This window comes from Symphalangus syndactylus, chromosome 12, assembly GCF_028878055.3.
Source record: "Symphalangus syndactylus isolate Jambi chromosome 12, NHGRI_mSymSyn1-v2.1_pri, whole genome shotgun sequence".
Lineage (NCBI taxonomy): Eukaryota > Metazoa > Chordata > Mammalia > Primates > Hylobatidae > Symphalangus > Symphalangus syndactylus.
In genome coordinates, this window is record NC_072441.2 from 25,931,455 (window position 1) to 25,950,285 (window position 18,831).

Here is an 18,831-nt window from a genome sequence, read left to right on the forward strand (position 1 = left end):
TTTATTTTGAATTGCTTCAATACATCTTTAGTAATTCTTTAAGGTATTTTTTCTTCATTTTGCTTTAGGTTTGTCTTACACAAGCAATATATCATTGTTTATTATATTGGTATATAATAAATACCAATGTATTAAAGCACAAACCCAGTAATTTTTCCCTTTACTGTTCAATTAATCATGTTACTCTGTTACATTACTGATGTTTTCATTTACTTTTTTTTTTTGTGCGTGTTTCAATTTTTATACTTCATGGATTTCTCTTCCCATTTGGCTACAAGTAAAAAGACTTCTGTTTATGTTTCCTGCATTCATTTATAATAGGGTTTACTTTTAGCATTTAGTGATATTATTTACGTTTCTTGGATTATTAAATTCAATAATTAACTGAGATTACTTTCTTTTTTTTTTTTTTTTTTTTTTTGAGACGGAGTTTCACTCTTTTTGCCCAGGCTGAAGTGCAATGGCGTGATCCTGGCTCACTGCAAACTCCGCCTCCCGGGTTCAAGCGATTCTCCTGCCTCAGCCTTCCCAGTAGCTGGGAATACAGGCATGCACCACCACACCTGGCTAATTTTGTATTTTTAGTAGAGACGGGGTTTCACCATATTGGCCAGGCTGCTCTTGAACTCCTGACCTCGTGCTCTGCCCGCATTGGCTTCCCAAGGTGCTGGGATTACAGGCATGAGCCACCGCGGGCCAAGGTTACTTTTCTTTAGCAACTGAAAGATAACATAGAGCGTGCTTTCATTGCCTCTCCATGTGTGTGCTCCACTTCCCCCTTCCTCCCCACACCAAATTTATTTTTCTCTCCATTCTTCTTTTCACCTAAATCTGTCAATTACTGGTGTTTAAAAAAGCATAATCTTGGATTTCATATCCAGATCATTGGTATTCAGTTTCTACATTTATATTATATAAACATGAATTAAATACTTTTTTGAAGAAACTTATGAAATCTTGTTTATACCAATTATATACCAATTATACCAATTTTTTGGCATCGCAACTGAGCTTAGCTGGTTTCAAAAACTATTGTCAGAAAAGTTTATGTCAGAGGTGAATGGCCAGATGCTATTTTAAATCCACGTGTGTTTCTGAGCAATATCATAGGTAGCCTCAATGGCATGAGACTCATAGACTTTTTTTTTTTTTCACGATGACTCACAAAATTTGCAAACAGAAATTTGGTAGGCTATGCTTCATATAGGAGGAAAGAAAAATCCATTATCTCTCTACTCTTCTCAGGAAGCTTTTTATCACTGCTTTCAGGCAAAAATTTTGAAGTAAGATGTGATGCAAAATTTTTTATTGGATTCAGTATATTTGGGCCTATATTCTTGACTGTAGTAGTCAAAGGAGGCTGAACTTTGGGAACAAATAGACTCAAACATACAATGAGGCAACAAAAAAAGTTTGGTTCCCACTCACCTAAAAGCCCATAATAATTTAGTTCAGTGAAAGGTGAGGAGTGAAATGGGGTAGGGGTAGGGATATTCTGCTGCACAGAATCATTCAGGGGCTCATACAACGGCAGCTTTGTTATCTTCAACATGTAGCTTTCAAGGTCATCCTGAAAGCTAATGGGTTAGTATTCCCATTAACTAGAAAGGAAAATAAGCATAGCAGAGCATGCGTGGGAAGTTTTATAGGCCTTGCCTGGAAGTGGCCCATGTCACTTCTGCTTACATTTCTTGCACTAGAACTCAGTCACAGGGCCAAAGCTAACCCCAAACCAGGCTAGACAATGTAGTCCAAGTAGCAGGTGCAGGAAGAAGATGAAAACGGTATTTGATAAATTACCTTTACCCCACTGAATAATCTAGAAAAGATACTGAACTATTAGTCAGAATTACACAACTTGACTCCTAAAGAATCCACAAATCATCAGCTGTTCTCAGTACAGAACAATTCATGAGAAACTGCATCCTCAAGTGAATTACATGGAGCTTCAAAGTCCTTTTGACATCCACAGGGAAAACCAGAAGGGTTTGCAAACCCAATATGCTCACAAAGATGAAACAGCATTAACAAATGTAGCATTTCTGAACTTCAGCTAATTACTGATATACTTCCCTCCATCCTAATTACGTAAATGTACACTGGCTGGTTATACTAAATGAGGAAAATACTCTCAACATCTGTTCTAGGATACAGAACACTTATTTGTTTAGACTAGGTCAAAGTATGATTTATTGCAGAAAAATTAATATGCATTAGGCTACTATGTCTCATATTACTTAAAAATTTATATGTTTTATCTAAATTGCTAACCTAAACCTTTAAACAACTGGGGAGGAGGCTTAAGATATTTTGTCTTTATAATTGCCACCAAACTGCTTTTAAGTTCTTGGTAGACTGAATATATGTGGTTCTCAAGGCATTAAGAGTAGAGTAGTGAATCTGATAAGCATGGAATACACCCACAGTGCCCTAAATAAAATTTTGTTATCTTTCATTTTACCTATGAAATACATAACTGTTTAATGCCCCTGGCACAGTGGGCATTTTGTTTTGTTTTTGTTTGTTTTTTGCACTGCTGTTAGCTTTTCTGTGTAGCAGCAAGCAGGCTGACTGCATGATGCTGGGATTTCATTATGTTCACTCTTAAACAAAAGCTCTTATTTCAGACAGTATGTGAACAAACCTATTCTGAGTGCAGCATCGTTCTAAAGGATTATTTATTGTGATTGTTTTCTCTATTCACGGGGAATCCTAACTTTCGTTGTTCTGCACTTTATTTCAGTGTCAGCCATTCTGACAGCTAGCACCTGTGTACATTCCGGTTATTGAAATACTTTCTTTTCATACACAGTGATCCTCTCTTCTCATCCTACAGAGTTTACCATCTTTCTAAAAGTCTCCCTAGTTTACACAGTTTGTTGAGAATAATTAGGTTCCTTTTTCAATTTACGTGAAAGCAGGCTAGTATAGTGAAAGCAGCCTCAGACCTAGAATTAGCATTTTAAGGTTTCATTCTTAGCCCTTCCATGAATTCCATGAATTAATTTCCAAAGCTACCTAAATTCAAATATATACATCTATAAGATGAAGAAATTTGGCAATTTTATGAACATTTTTCAACTGTAGAATTCTAGGTGTGCATATTTTATATTCATTTATTTATTCTATCAACATACATTACCAGTCACTGTGCTAGGTACTGGGAATAATAATATGCACTAAGCTGTCTCATGTCTTAACTCAGTTAATCCTCATGCTCTCACTTTATAGTTGAAGAAACTGGCATACACAAAGCTTAATGACTTGACCAAGTCTGCATGGTCATAAGTGACCCAGGTTGGATTTAAAGCCAGCTACAGAGCCTGACTTCGTAGCCACTGTGTTACATTGCCTGGAAAACTAAGGTGAACTGGAAGAGTTTCCCTTTTCTCATCCATCTATCTATCTACCTATCTATCTATCTATCTATCTATCTATCATCTATCTATCTATATCTTTTTTTTTTTTTTTTTGAGACAGTCTTGCTCTGTCACCCCGAGCTGGAGTGCAATGGCGCATTCTTGGCTCACTGCAACCTCTCCCTCCCAGGTTCAAGTTTCTCCTGCCTCAGCCTCCCAAGTAGCTGGGATTACAGGTGCTCGCCACCATGCCCAACTAATTTTTGTCTTTAGTAGAGACGGAGTTTCACCATGTTGGCCAGGCTGCTCTCGAACTCCTAACCTCAGGTGATCCACCTTCCTTGGCCTCCCAAGAGTTTCCCTTTTTAAAGAGTTCACAGGCTACAGAGGAAGGTTGACATGTAAACAAAATGCTACTTTCTAATACTATTGATATGCAAAATCATTGGCCTTGCAGCAGTCATTCTTGTTGTTTTAAATGTATTATGACAAAGCTCACAACCAATCTTTAAGGTGCTTATAATTGTCTCCAGTTTTTTTATATAGGAAAGCTGAGCTTCTGAGAAATTAGCTAATTTCCCCAGTATCCCATAGTTTATAAGTGACTGAGCTAAGATTAAAACTCACGTCTGATTCCAAATCCCATTTTTGTCACCCTCTGTCACACTCCACTGCATAAACAGAATTTCTCCTTTAAGGTTCTCTGAAATTTACGTCTTTATGACTGTACTTATTCTTAACATGAATTACATTTTAAAGGATGAAAAGTTTGCCCAGATTTGCCAACAATGCATAATAGAATGAAATTATCATCCTTATTAATTTCTCAAAGAATTCACAAAGCAAAAGTCTGAGATTATCCAGAATCATTTGACTGAAACCAAACAGTGGCTTTAAACCTTTGCTCCCTGCCTGTTAGGAGGTGAATTCATGCAGTCTCTATAAAACTTAAATAACTATCAGAAAACCATCAGAAGGTCAGGAGTAGGTGGTACCAGAGAGTGATTCCCTCACTTTCTAAATGGGGAGATTGAGACCTAGATTTAAGTCTTTTGCCCAAAGTTGTATAATTAGTTAAGTAACTGAAGTAAAAACAGAATTCCGATCTTCTGCATTTCTCTTCTGTTTATTTTCATTATCCTGTAATACCTAAACCCAAAATTTTATCACCTAGTAAATTTTGAAAAAGCAGTTATGCCCATTGATTTATAGGTAAATATAGACTGAATAATTCAGTATATTTGGTGAGTGATTATCTGGCAATACAGATATTTAAAATGTTTCCAAAGTGACTGAATAAAATTCATCATTAATCTTCATTATATAGATGTCTTTCAAAAGTTGGTTTAGTATCACTATACATCTGAGTAGAAATGAGAGGAGAGGAAACGAATAATATGGCAGTCACAAATAAATTAACATTAAATAAATGTAATATAATAAATGTAATTAAATCAATGTAATGTAAATAAATTAACATTAAATAAATGTAAATAAAATAACATTAAATATCATTAACAGATATTTAACATTATTTTAACATTTATCATTTAACAGATAGAGTGAATAGATAAATAACAAAGAAATGAGTGAAGACAAGCTAGCAAGCTTCAATGTACCAAGGATGTTTCCCCACAATTTGGATGCTTTTGTTCCAAATTTATCTGCTGTAATTCTTGTACATACTGCTATTATTTATACTATTTCTACCATACTCTGCCCCTAATCATTCCACTTCTCTCCCTTCACACACATATACACATACACAAAACACACAAACATGTGCATTGTCAGACATAAGCATATTTGGCAATTCCTCTGAAGTTTAATAATGATGATATGGCAAAGACCCAAAGGGAATAACTCAGTGTTGTTCATTCTATAAATGGCTCTCACATATTGGTTTAAAATAATTCAATCCATAAATTATCTTGCTTCATGTACTGAAGCAACACTTTTTTTCTGGAAGCACTGAGGAAACACACTGAAAAAGCTCGATTTAGATAAATACAGGTTATAAACTATATGTTTGTACTGACTAAAGTAATGTTTGAAACTTCTAGATCATTTTGAAGAGTATATTTAGCAAAAGGCACCCTGCGATGATTTTCAGGGTTTGGTCCTTTGGCTGCTTATTAGAACATGAATCTAGAGGAATACAGCATCACAAATGCACACATGTAAGTTATATAACACACACACACACACACACACACACACGGAGAGAGAGAGAGAGAGATTGAGATTTGCCACTGTTGGTTCTTTCCTGACTTTGACTTTATCACTTTTCTTCAGTTTGGCGTGGAGTCATTTTCAACCCAGAGTATTTCACCCTGTTAGAAATTGCTTTCTTAGGCCGGGCGCGGTGGCTCACGCTTGTAATCCCAGCACTTTGGGAGGCCGAGGCGGGCGGATCACGAGGTCAGGAGATCAAGACCACGGTGATAACCCCGTCTCTACTAAAAATACAAAAAAATTAGCCGGGCGTGGTGGCGGGCGCCTGTAGTCCCAGCTACTTGGAGAGGCTGAGGCAGGAGAATGGCGTGAACCCGGGAGGCGGAGCTTGCAGTGAGCCGAGATTGCGCCACTGCACTCCAGTCTGGGCGACAGAGCGAGACTCCGTCTCAAAAAAAAAAAAAAAAAAAAAAAAAAGAAATTGCTTTCTTACTGCTAGCTCATAGTCAAACTCTATCATTCCTATTACTTCATGTATATTTTTTGAAGTGATGATTGCCAACCTAAAAAGAACTAAAACAAAATAAACACAGGCTCCCATCTAGCAAAACATTTTGCTCTTGTAGTAAAGGAAAGAAATTGTTTTATTTTTCACTTTTAGGAAAAGGAGAAATGATAAAAATATGCATATTTCATTACTACAGAAGCATGTTGATGTTCCATGAACAAAAGGCAAAAGATCACTCATAGACCCTTAACCCTAAATCCTCTTAACAAAGACAAATGTATGGGAGAATACACTTAAGTTAAACTGGATATCAGACTCACTAAGTAAAAATAGTCTTGGCACACTAGTCATTAATTGAACTGTACGTCTAACATTTAAAACAAAGGTCCAATTATGTCTCCCTCAATAGAAAAATTCATGTGTTCTTTAACTGCATGTTTAATAACAGTTTTACTTCAACTGAGGGATTATAGAAATCATAGAATTAAATGTTAACTTTTTACACCATGAAAGTCCCAAAGTGAATAAAAACGGTTTAATTCTTAGTTTTTTTTTCAGTTTTGTTGTGTTAAGAAGTATTTTACTTAAGTATTTTTGGGGTAATTATTGATGTTTCTAATATTTAATGTTCAGTACTTTTGGGAAGTTTCCTTCATATTTCTTAGCTCCTCACATCTCTTTTGGTTGGCATTGTTCTCAGTATTATCGTTTTAATCTCCTCTTACTCTTGCCATGAAAAGAACAGAAATCTTCCAAGTATTCTTTGTGAATGTAAACAATGAAAGTATTTAAATTCATTTGTTTAACATTCAGATAACCTCTGAGCAGTTCTAGCGTCTCAAGTTTATTCTTTTTTCATTATGAAACACGGGATCTAAGTATGCCGATGGGAACTCACTACCTCTCACCTCATCGGCCCTGCTTCACTGCACAACGCTTAACCTTCTTTTCTGTTTTGTGTCTCGGTCTGACCCAGCCCATTGTACCCTGACTAAACAGACAACATTCTGTCCCATAACTCTTTTTTTTTTTTTTTTTTTTTTTTTTTTTTGAGACGGAGTCTCGCTCTGTCACCCAGGCTGGAGTGCAGTGGCGCAGTCTCGGCTCACTGCAAGCTCCGCCTCCCGGGTTCACGCCATTCTCCTGTCTCAGCCTCTCCGAGTAGCTGGGACTACAGGCGCCCGCCACCACGCCCGGCTAATTTTTTTGTATTTTTAGTAGAGACGGGGTTTCACCTTGGTCTCGATCTCCTGACCTTGTGATCCGCCCGCCTCGGCCTCCCAAAGTGCTGGGATTACAAGCGTGAGCCACCGCGCCCGGCCACTGTCCCATAACTCTTATGAAACTAAGCAAATGATGTTTCTTCTGTCTGGAAGATCTTTCTTTCCTTTTTTTTTTTTTTTTTAATTTTAGAAATCTGTCGAGTTCAACTTAATCCTTTAAACTCCATCAGGGCTAAGGCCTATTAGAAGCTTTCAATGAAACCCCACGGCTGAGTTTGGTGTATATCTTATATCCTTGCATAGCATCTTACGATTGGTTTATCAAAGCACTTGTCACACTGTATTAAAACTATGGGTTTCTTTTATTTTTCTCCTTTCCTGGATAATGGGTTTTGAAAAACAGTAGCCCAGGCTGTAGCACCTTGATTCTCTTATAGTAAGCAGTAAGTAAATAACTAAGTGAATATATAAATGTAGATGTACCAAAGTGTATCATCATTAGAGATGTTATAGGAACTAATACTTTATTTAAAAGACAACTATATGCCTTTTTATCCCCTGAGTTGTTCCAAATAAGTGTTAATTAGCTTAAAAAGAAACATAAAATACAGAAGAGTATCCTAAATTATAAGCAGATATGAAAGATGAAGTAAATGAAAAGTTAGGGGCATAAAATGGATCCAGAAATAAAACACTAAGGTGATGCCTATGAATTGAAATAACTCTGTTTTCTTCTAGTCCCATGATAGTGCCTTTGCCCTACTCAAACTTTGAATACCGAGATTTTCCCTTTATTCAAGGTGATGGCCATTTGTGATCTGCAATTTCTTCTAGTCTTAAGTTTGACATATTGCCTAAATTGCCCAAGGTTTTGGAGAAAACTTCAGGAATAGCTTTAAAAAACTGGTCATTTCCCTAGAAGCCTCCTCCTCTTACTCCCCAGTGGCTTCTCATTTCAAGCTTCCATATAATTGTACTAAGTTATACTAATTGGAACATTCAATTCCACATGTTTGGAGCTAGTTATATTGGAAGATAACATGAATATTTGCATAAATGAATATGTAGCAGATGCAAAATAATGCACAAATATGTGCATGTAACTTATTGGATAAAAAACTTACTTCACAGTGCCCCCAAAAATGACACCCAAAATAGAATTAATCAATTCTATTTTACTGAAAACATGTGTACAAAATAATTTCTGATACCAAATAAAATGGTCAATATTTAGATCTGACTTTCACGAGTAAAAATTGAAATAATGTCTAGAGCTCTTTTCACCTTAGTCTGGTTGGCTCTTTGTTTTTTTCCAATTAGCAGCTCTCTTTAGTCACATCTGTTTTGTTCTTCAAAATCAGGGCAATTATTAAATGTTTTAATATCTCTGCATCTCAATTTTCTTATCTATAAAAAATGGAATTAGTGCTGCTTCTCTCTGAGTAAAAACAGTATGCAAATTTCAGGTTATCTTTATTGAATCCACCTGGGTATTTGGGGAGAAAAAATAGTATTAGAAGTATATTAGTCAAGACACCATCTACTCATTTTCTTGGGAGGAAAAAAAAATAATTGTGAGGCAAACCTAATATCTTTCCTCTATTTTGCCTAATAGAATGATTCACCTGGAGGACTCTAAACTGTTTAACCCTTTATTTATTCAACAACTATCTTTGGACGCCTTTTTATGGACCAGGTACTATTCTAAGTAACAGGAACCCATCAGTACATCAGTGTACAAAGGACAGCAAACTCCTTTTCCACATAGAGCTGACATTCTGGAGTCAGTTCACTTACATTCACATATATATATATATATATATATATATATATATATATATTTATAACATTTATAAATTTACAAATATATATATATATAAGGTATTATTGCCCTGAATTTACAGAAGTGAAAACTGAGAGTCAGAGAAGTAAAGTACCTCACCCAAGGTTTCAAAGGCCCAGTAAATTATGGAACCATAAGTTATCTGTTAATACTTACAGTAAATTATATCTGACCATAAGGCTCACATTTCCAAAACTGGCACTCTTAACTAGAAGAATACATACAAATGGAGTGGAGAACAGATGGCCTCTGTCACAAGATTGGGGAACCCCATTCATTTTACTATTACTAGTAACCTTCATATTAAAGGGGTAGGTCTTCCATTCCTTGCTGATTTCTTATCCCTGGGATTCTACTTTCTTGCACAAATCTATGTTACTGGATTCATCACACTTTCTAAATTTTTCAAATTCTACATTTGACTTCTAATAAATCAGCTTTTTGATTTTCACTGTGATCTTACCTTTTCTAACCAGATTTTTCCTGTTTCCTGGTTTTTTGTTTTGTTTTTCTTTTTTTTTTTTAGTTTATGTAAAAATTTATTTGACCAAAATGTAGAAAAAGTGATACTATTACATATGATACAGTTGCAAGAATCTAAAGTAAAGTGTGGATTTGTTTTGTTTTTCAATTCACTTGAATCCATGGGCTTTCTGAGACTCATTCATTCTTTCATTTTGTAATTTACAATAACAACTATGAACCTAGTGTCCACAAGGCTTCTGCTAAGAACAGAACATGAATGCAAATAAAATGAGGAATCCGTCCAAGTCTACATCCACTAGTTCCCTTTGGCTTAGCTAATCAAATGTCTCAATTTTTTTTCTCGTGTGTGTGTATGTGTGTGTGTGTATGTGTGTGTGTGTGTCACAGGCTTAATTATGATAATTTCCATGACCCCTTTTCATTATTTTTTTAAAAAGTGGACGAGAAATACACGCATACACAAACACATAAGGAAAAAGTTACGAATAAAGACATGGAGAATAAACACCTAAGATCCCGCTACTTAGAAATAACCCATTGCGTTAATGCTTACAAATTTCTATCTATAGTAAGGCTTTCTGTGAATAACTCAAAATGAACTGATTTATTCAACCAACCAACTAGCTCTATCTGTATAATCAATTATATAGTCAATTATATCAATTACCTCAACAAACTGCTATGTAATTAAATTGAATAGAAATCCACAGTGACAGGTATGATGTTAGTTATTGTATATGTATATTTTCTATATATAGTGAACGTGGCAGATGTATTAGACAAATAATAAAACATTAAGCATTTCTAAATTTCAGAGAACCTAAATCTCAAATTGACTTACCGCATAACTGAATCTACCAGAGCTTATGAAAATGTATTATATTTCATCTTGAACCCCAGTTGGGGAAAGGGACAAAGTTTCTCTTCAAATTGTAACTCATGAAGCTACTGTAATTCTATGTGCACAATCAATATTGATTAATAGAGATGAAAGGAAGGGCCGTCTTGAACCTGGCATGATACTATCTTTGGGGAATCTTCAGGTTATCAGGGGATGTGCAGTTCCATGCTGGTAACATAGACCACTGTGCTCAATTTTGGGCTTTGACAAACTAAATTTTGTTCCGTAGGCTTTGGCTAATTTCGTCTGGGAAATCAGCTCAGCAAAATCTAGAAGTAGCTCTCAGTTTTTGACTTTAAAGGGCCAAGTTCACAAAATTAACACTTTGCAAACCTTTCATAACGAGAAACATTTTCAGACATACTCACAATCACATCTCCTTCACACCTGAGATATCACTTACATATGTGTGGCATCAGTATTAAACACAATTAGTAGTAAACAAAACCAGTATTAAACAGTTTTTCATGGAACATTTGGAAAAGGGTGAATTATGAAAGGTATGATTCAGGGAGAAGCAAATGGCAAAAGTGATTGTTTAAAATCATTTGAAAATCCTGTTGGGTCTATTTTCTTAATATGAGACAAGTTAATATTATGTCTGCAGCAATATGTCGACTTATTACTGTACTTATCTACCTGAAATTTATTCTTAAAAAAGGTAGCCTCTGTCATGATTTAAAAAGCACTTCCCTACTGTTTTAAACTTTTAGCCCTTTTTCCTACTGTTTTCTCTCTTAAGTTAAAGTGATTAACAAAATCTTATTCTCTACCTATTCTAGAGTGTCTGACACCCTGATAAAGCCACTAAAACACCTTTGTTAGCCTGACAGAATGTCTTCAGCCTCTACCTAAAATGTTCCAGCTCCCATCTTGTGTTAGAAGAGAATTCTGCACGGGTCTTTGCCATTTCTGCACATTTTGTAAGCAGAGACACTGACAGCTTTTGTTCCTATTTTTTCAGTCTTGGAAGACAGAAGTAGTTCTCCCTGTGGAGTAAAGGGTGGATTTGTTTACAATCCAGTTTAATAAAGATAATTTCTCTCTCTATGGCAAAGGGCAGGTTTGTTTGCTGCCATTATATATTTTTTTAAAAAAGAGTTTTCTAAAGCTCAGGGTGCTTCAACTATGACATAAACCCACTGTGTACGGTTGTCACCCAGCCCTCATCTTATCACCTTGTAGTAACTGGGTCTTAAGGAACTGATGCAAGAAAATGACAATACTCTGACTACTTCTATTGCTATGAGTAATACACTGCCTTTTGTCTTTGTCCGCTGCATCCCTGAAACTGCTGTAGACTCTTCAGCGTTCCTGGTATCTTTTTTTCCCCAGTTTCTGTTCTTTTGCATTATGGATAGACTCTCTCCCATCTGTTTAGTTCCCTACTCAAGTTTCTGCCTCCTTAAGTTGACTTTCTTGGTCTAAATTTCCTGCTTGACTAGGGAAAAGAGAATCCGATTAAATAAGTGGCAACAAACTAAATTCGGAGGAATAAAAAGTGTTAATTCAAAAACAATTGTGGCTTGTATAATGGAGTATAGGTCCCATGCAAATCTGTACAGCAGCTGGGTTTTCAATTTTATCCCTATCAGAGACATCATTTTAAAGACCTATTGGGTCTTGGAGTTCAAGAGGATTGCTGGGCTGGGTGCCTTATTTATTTGACAGATTTTACTCTGCTTTTTCATTTCTTAGTGCTCACTGCTAAAAATATTATTTCCTTAGTAGACATATGTCTCTCTTCCCTCCCCTCCACTTCCCAAGCCCTCAACCCTCCAACAATAAAATCAGTATACACATATTCAGAAAAGCATGGCTAGTGATAAATGATCAGGAATTTTTACTTGTTTGTTACCTCTTATTTCAGAGAGTTCCAGAGAGATGAGCAGTAGCCCTCTGCAATAAGAGTCCTGAGAATCAGTGGGAACCTCTTAAAATTCAGGTTTCCAGGCCATACACTCCCCACCCCAAGGATTCTGATTCAGCATGGCTGATGTGGGTCCCAGGAGTTTTCCATTTTTAATGAGTTTCTTTGGCGATTTTGCTACAATTTGTTTGCAGAACACTCCATGAGAAATCCTGCTCCAGAAACTGCCTCCTGACTTGGTATCGTGCACATTTGTGCAGTATAATAGAGACAGTTCAACCCTAAGTATATAGATTAGTCACTGACAAATGTTAGTTGATGACAGTGATTTGCTCTGGTGTACAGCTCAACTGTTAGGAGTGTTTTGAAAGTTATTTTTTGGCCCATGAGACTGAAAGACTCATATTAATATGAAACAACTGCTGATTAGCTTTAACATTTCTGGATATATTTGGAACAACTTCTTCTGATCTGTGGCATAATACCACGTACACACTATTAGCAAGGACCATATATAGAAAGACAAGTAAGTAGAATTTTAAAAATGAAAACTATAGTTTGTAAATACTTTGGGTAAAATACAATTATCCCAAAGGTATTTTATTTGAAGAAGTTAAACAGTATGAACATTTTTTAGATAAAGACTTAGAGGAGATTTTTGAAAAGTAAAAACGATTGTAGTCATTACTGTTGAGATCATAAGATATATAATAGGATGTTACTGGAAAATCATCTTATATCAGTGTGGTGGGAACATTGAGGAAAAGTGTGTAACATACTAGCATTGATGGTTCTTCAGGTATCCAATTTATATTCTAACTTCTTAACAACAATGCTTATAGAAAAATTCTTTCTTCACTTCCTTTTTCCCAAACAAAATAGAAATAGGTCACCCAACTAACAGAAGCATCACACTTCAGCTCTTTTCTTTGAGTACAGAGCAGTATACTTCATTTTCATCAGGTTTGATTGGGAGTTACACACTTACATTTAGTGTTAGTGCACTTCAGATAAAGCTCATGAGGAAAACACCAGCATATGGATACAGTGCTTTTGAGGTAAGGACACCACAGTTCAGAATGCCAGGGACTAGGAGAGTATTAAACACATGTCACTCTGTACAACAAACTGAATTATTGTGGGTTTACTTGGGACCATTGTTGTTACATTAACCAATTTAACCAACATTTCAACATCTACACGTCTTCAGTGTTAGTAGGTGATTTTTACCAATAGACAACCTCTTACAAACAGCAGCACAAATTTCAATCAGAATTTTTCAAGGTGTTTTATCTTTTCTCAGAACTTATCTTGATAAAAGGTGATGACACTTACAGTTCACAACAACTTTTACTTTCCTCACATCTGGGAATGACACATCATTTTCCGCACTGCATTCATATTCCCCAGCCTGGTCCCTTGTAATTCCATAAATGTCCAAATATTGTCCATTTTCAAATGGTTTTGCTATAAAAAAGAATACAGCATGTTTAATTGTAGCCGCCTGAGGCTTCATTCAAGTAAAACAACAATTTCATGACTTCCTACAAGATATTGCTGACAAAACAATTCCAAATGAAACTGGGGAATTATTAAACCTTTTGTTCTTCTATGTTCAGAGGAAAACTCAGAGAAAAAGCAGAAGCAGAACGAGGTATATTATAACAACTATTTCCCCAGAACAGGATATACATGTGTTCTTTTTAATTGATTGTGGTCTCCTAACCTCTTCACACATCAAATAGACTCTGCACATTTCTGTAATTGAGTTCAACAACCTCTGGGCAGTGTAGATGAAATTCACTAATATGACTTGGTACATATTGACTTTTCTACCGTGTGAGCTAGGAATTTGACACTTAACCTAACTCAATGTTACTTTTCTTTTGGGGGAAATCTCCTACCCTTATTCAAGGATTCAGGTCAGAGGTCTTGAAAAAAGTATAGAGATATATTTAACCATTGCTATATTTCGGTTTCGAAAATTATTAATGCTGCCAAGAAAGGTACAGTGTACATGCTATATATAACTCACACAATAAATCTTGGAAAAAATCATTATGATTCTCTAAGGGTTAAGTTTTCATAAAAGCAAAATAAATTATCTTTATTTTTAAATATTCATGGGAAAACATTCTATGTGACAAAAAATTGCAGCATAACAGAAATATAAAGATGTAATAACAGAAGAAAGACTACCCCCAAATGAATGAGATTTGAGAAAATAAAGGCTCCTTCCTTTAATAATGGAATTTTTGTTTATTTGAAAGCATTGAGTCATTGAGCAGGATCCTAATTATCAGAAGTGTGGCAAAGGTAGAATAAGCCTTTGTGAATTTCAAGAGAGGAGACCCTTCTACCTCCTTGCACAGGCCTTGAAAAAAATCACATTCCAGTGCATATCAAAGGGAATTGTGGAATGAAGCAATGCTTCTATTAAATTGCTTGTCTTCAAAAGTCAGTATTATTTTTATCTTCCCCTTTCTATCTTGTCAAAACCACTGTAATGATATAGAAGTTGGAGAACTAGTAAGAATGTTCCATTTTAATGAAACAAACAAAATAAATTTTAGTTATGGCCCTCCAAGTCTAAAGTCCATCCCAATAATTTTCCCCCAATGTTCCCCCATGTACTTCTAGATCTGGGCCTTTATTAACTGTGGCATGGTCTGCCCCCCAGGTAACTATGAGTTTGCTAATTGAAACCTTCAGTGTTTAGAATACATATGATTAAGTCGTATTTCCATTTATCTATCTAATCCTAGTTGTACAGAAGGGGAATGTAAAACTTCTGAAGTGGTAGGTGGCTCTTTTAGTCTTATTTTCACTATTGTAATGAAGATACTGTAGGCTTAAATGTGTCTGTAAAACCCATTGAAATATATATTAAAAAAACACTTCACTTCCAAGAATTTTTAAAATATAACTTAAATTATAAAGAGTAAGGATGGTATTAAATATAAATTAAAGTATGAGGAACATTAATATACTACATCAGGTACTGATGTGAAGACATGAGATTTGGAGGGGTCAGGGGCAGAATAATACGGTATGGCTGTGCCCCAACCCGAATCTCCACTTGAATTGTATCTCTCAGAATTCTCACTTGCTGTGGGAGGGACCTAGGGGGTAATTAAATCATGGGGGCTGGTCTTTCCTATGCTAGTCTCATAATAGTGAATAAGTCTCATGAGATCTGATGGGCTTATCAGGGGTTTCTGCTTTTGCTTCCTCCTCTTTTTTCTCTTCCCGCCACCATTTCGCCTCCCACCACTTTTCTGAGGCATCCTCAGCCATGTGGAACTGTATGTCCGATTAAACCTCTTTTTCTTCTCAGTCTCAGGTATGTCTTTATCAGCAGTGTGAAAGCGAACTAATACAACAACATAATAGAAAATTCAGAAAGTTTGGCATTTCGTTAGAGAAGGTAGATTAATCTTTTTTTTTTTTTTAGCCAATGATTGATCATGTCATAAATAAAAATATTTACCTTTTTAAATTTTTATTATTATGTGTAAGGAACCATATGCTGTCTTAAATTCTACAGTTAAACTTATGAGGTAAATTCCATTATATAGAATAAGATTATGATAGTTAAAGAGATTAAATATCTTGCTAAAGAACCCAGTGATACATATGAAACCCAGAACTAACTTAAAAACCTACATGCCTGATTTGTATAGGACTGAAAGGCTACATTAATTCTCTCATTTGTGAATGGTTACTTAGCTCACTAAACTAAATTAAAACATGTATGTGTCATTCTTAGAACTATACAGCACTATATAAATGTTAATTTAATCTCTGAAAGATGCTATTTGTACTTATATCAGTTGTCTATAGCTGCCATAACAAATTACCACAAATTTACTGCTTAAAACCAGTAAATTAACCACATGCCAATTTAATATCTGAAAAATTCTATTGGTGCTTGTATTAGTATTTTATTGCTGCCATAACAAATTACCACAACTTTACTGACTTAAAACCATGCAAATGTATTTCCTTATAGTTCTTTAGGCCAGAAATCCAGCAGAAGCCTACGGTAACCAGAATAATGGGCCCCCCAGAGTTATTCACACCCTATTCACTAAAGTGATTAGCTTATATGGCAATAGGAACATTGCAGATGTGAATAATGTTAAGGACCTTGAGATAAGGAGAGTTCTGGGAGGGACAATACTAATTGCACAAATTCTTAAAAGTAGAAGAGGTAGATAGAAGAGTGAGTCAAAGAGATGAAAAATGATAAAGGCTCTACCAATCATTGTTGATTTTGAATATGGAGTAAGCAGAGCATGAGCCAAGAAAAGCTGTGGCCTCTGGAAACTAAAATGTCCCTCAGCTGACAAATAAAATTAATTATCTTTATAACCTCCAAAAAGGGACACAGCCTATCAACACCTTGCTTTGAGTCTGATGAGACCAGTGCTGAGCTTCTGACCTACAGAATTGAAAGATAATAAATTTTTGCTATTTTTAGCCACTAAGTTTGTGGCAATTGGTTATAGCAACAGTATAAAACTAACACAGCATCTTACTGGATTAAAATCAGTGTGTCGGAGGTTCAGGATTCTTTTCTGGAGATCTGTTTCTTTGTTTTTCAGGTTGTAGGGAGAATTAAGTTTCCTGCTGTCGCAGCAGTGAAGTCTTCATTTTCTTGGTGGCTGTTAGCTTATGGCCATTTCCAGCTTTTAGAGGCTACAAGCATTCCCTGGCTCATATTCCCCTTTCTCCATTTTCCAAACCAGCAAATGTTGGGTCAAGTCTTCCTCCCACTTTGAATCTCTACTGCCTCTACTCCAGTCTCAACTCTCTGACCACTCTACTGTTTTCTTCTTTCACTTTTAAGGATTCATGTGATTAAACTGAGCCCACCTGCCTAATCTAAAGTAATTTCCTCATCTCTAGCTCCTAACCTTAATCACATCTGCAAAGTGTCTTTTACCAAGTAACATGGTCATATATTCCAAAGACTAGGGCATGGACATCTTTGGAAGCCATTATTCTGCACAATTTTCTATCAATTTTCCTTAGATTTTGCAGTTCTACTTGCATATACAAATTTTAACTTAATTATAATATTTTTCAAAGGCAATAGGTAAAGAAAGACACGTGGTGTAATTTATAAATTGCTGAGGTTATTAATCTCTCTGAATAATACAAATGAAGTTCAGAAAAATAAATTTAATGAAGACATTCATTTTCAAGGAAAAAAAATTTCATGACACTATACCACAAATCTATCAAGTAATGTAAGTCTGAGAAGTGTTGCTAGAGCACAGAAATAATGGAGTTTATGGAGCAATAAGAGGGTGGGTACATGAAATTATGGAAGTCATCTACTGAAATGATTCTAACAGGTTTCAAAAGCAAATAGAAGTAGTAAGAAAAACTTCAAGCTTTTGATTTTTTTTGGTTCCATGTTTGTAATAATCCAGCAGAGAGCACTGAAGGAAAATTTTTAAATCAGCTCAAAATCAATTATTTCTTTTCTTCCTGCCTTCCTACCTACCTTATTTTCTTCCATTTATACATTCATTCAATGGGTATTAATTGTGACAAGATCTCTGACCAGTGAATAAGATTGTTTCCCTTTCAAAGTTTATTGGGAAACAAAAGTATATTTCAATTTCAATAAAGTATGATAACTACTACATTTGGGGTAAATATAGGGTGTTATGCTGTCATAATTGCACTGTCATAACTTAAAGGAAGATTTCTGAACATTTGGTTATGCCAGAATGGTAATTTCATAGGAGTAGGTAGAAGTGACTCTGGAGCTATAAAGGGAAGTTATAGCCTAGAAGGCCTTGTATTCCATGTAAAGAATTTGGATTAAAAATTGAGGAAGTATTAGAATAATGTAAGTTAAAAAGTATTAGAATATTTTAAAGCATTACATTTCTAAATACTACATATTTTTAAATATTACATTTTAAAAGATAACTCTGGCATTCAGATCGCTATTATATTTAGGAACAATGGCCAGACTTACCTTCTTGCCATAAACCACTAAAGAATGAGCAAAACTTATTAAAAAAAAAAAAAACCTTTCAGACACTGGACAGTAAGAAGCACAAAACTTTGATCTCTAATGGAAGAGAAGTAAACACAGTGACCCCCACAATTAATATTCATGGCTTTCTATCTCATGCAATTTTCAGACACCAAGCTCAGAGAGGTGGAAACTAGAGCCCAGTGGTCTTGCATTGTCGAGGAAAGAGAGATTGGAATTCAGGTAGACCGAGGGGATGGAAGTAGTGGTGCAGGTTTTAAAGAGAAGGAACTCATACAGACAAAAAGCTACAGAAATCTACGTGTGTTTTCTTGTCATTGCTGAGTACTAGGCTGTACTTGCATAGGCAAAAAATCGCATAAATCTGAAGAAAAAGCAAACAACTGGGCATTTGTAAGACAGACAATTTCTAGAGCTCAAACAAGGTAAAGAGACATTGATCTTTGA

General features: G+C 35.5%; 1 protein-coding gene across 4 annotated transcripts in view; it reads right to left on the minus strand.

Moving 5' to 3' along the window:
- The window catches only part of NEGR1 (neuronal growth regulator 1), a 911,215-nt gene that overhangs the window by 301,808 nt on the left and 590,576 nt on the right, over positions 1 to 18,831 (minus strand). For 3 of the 4 annotated variants that reach the window (XM_063624045.1, XM_063624044.1, XM_063624047.1), the window contains exon 4: positions 13,701 to 13,832. The exons of the other annotated variant lie outside the window; for it this stretch is intronic. In XM_063624045.1, the coding sequence (XP_063480115.1) occupies positions 13,701 to 13,832 (132 nt within the window). The remainder of the gene's footprint in view (positions 1 to 13,700; positions 13,833 to 18,831) is intronic. 4 annotated transcript variants of the gene reach the window in all.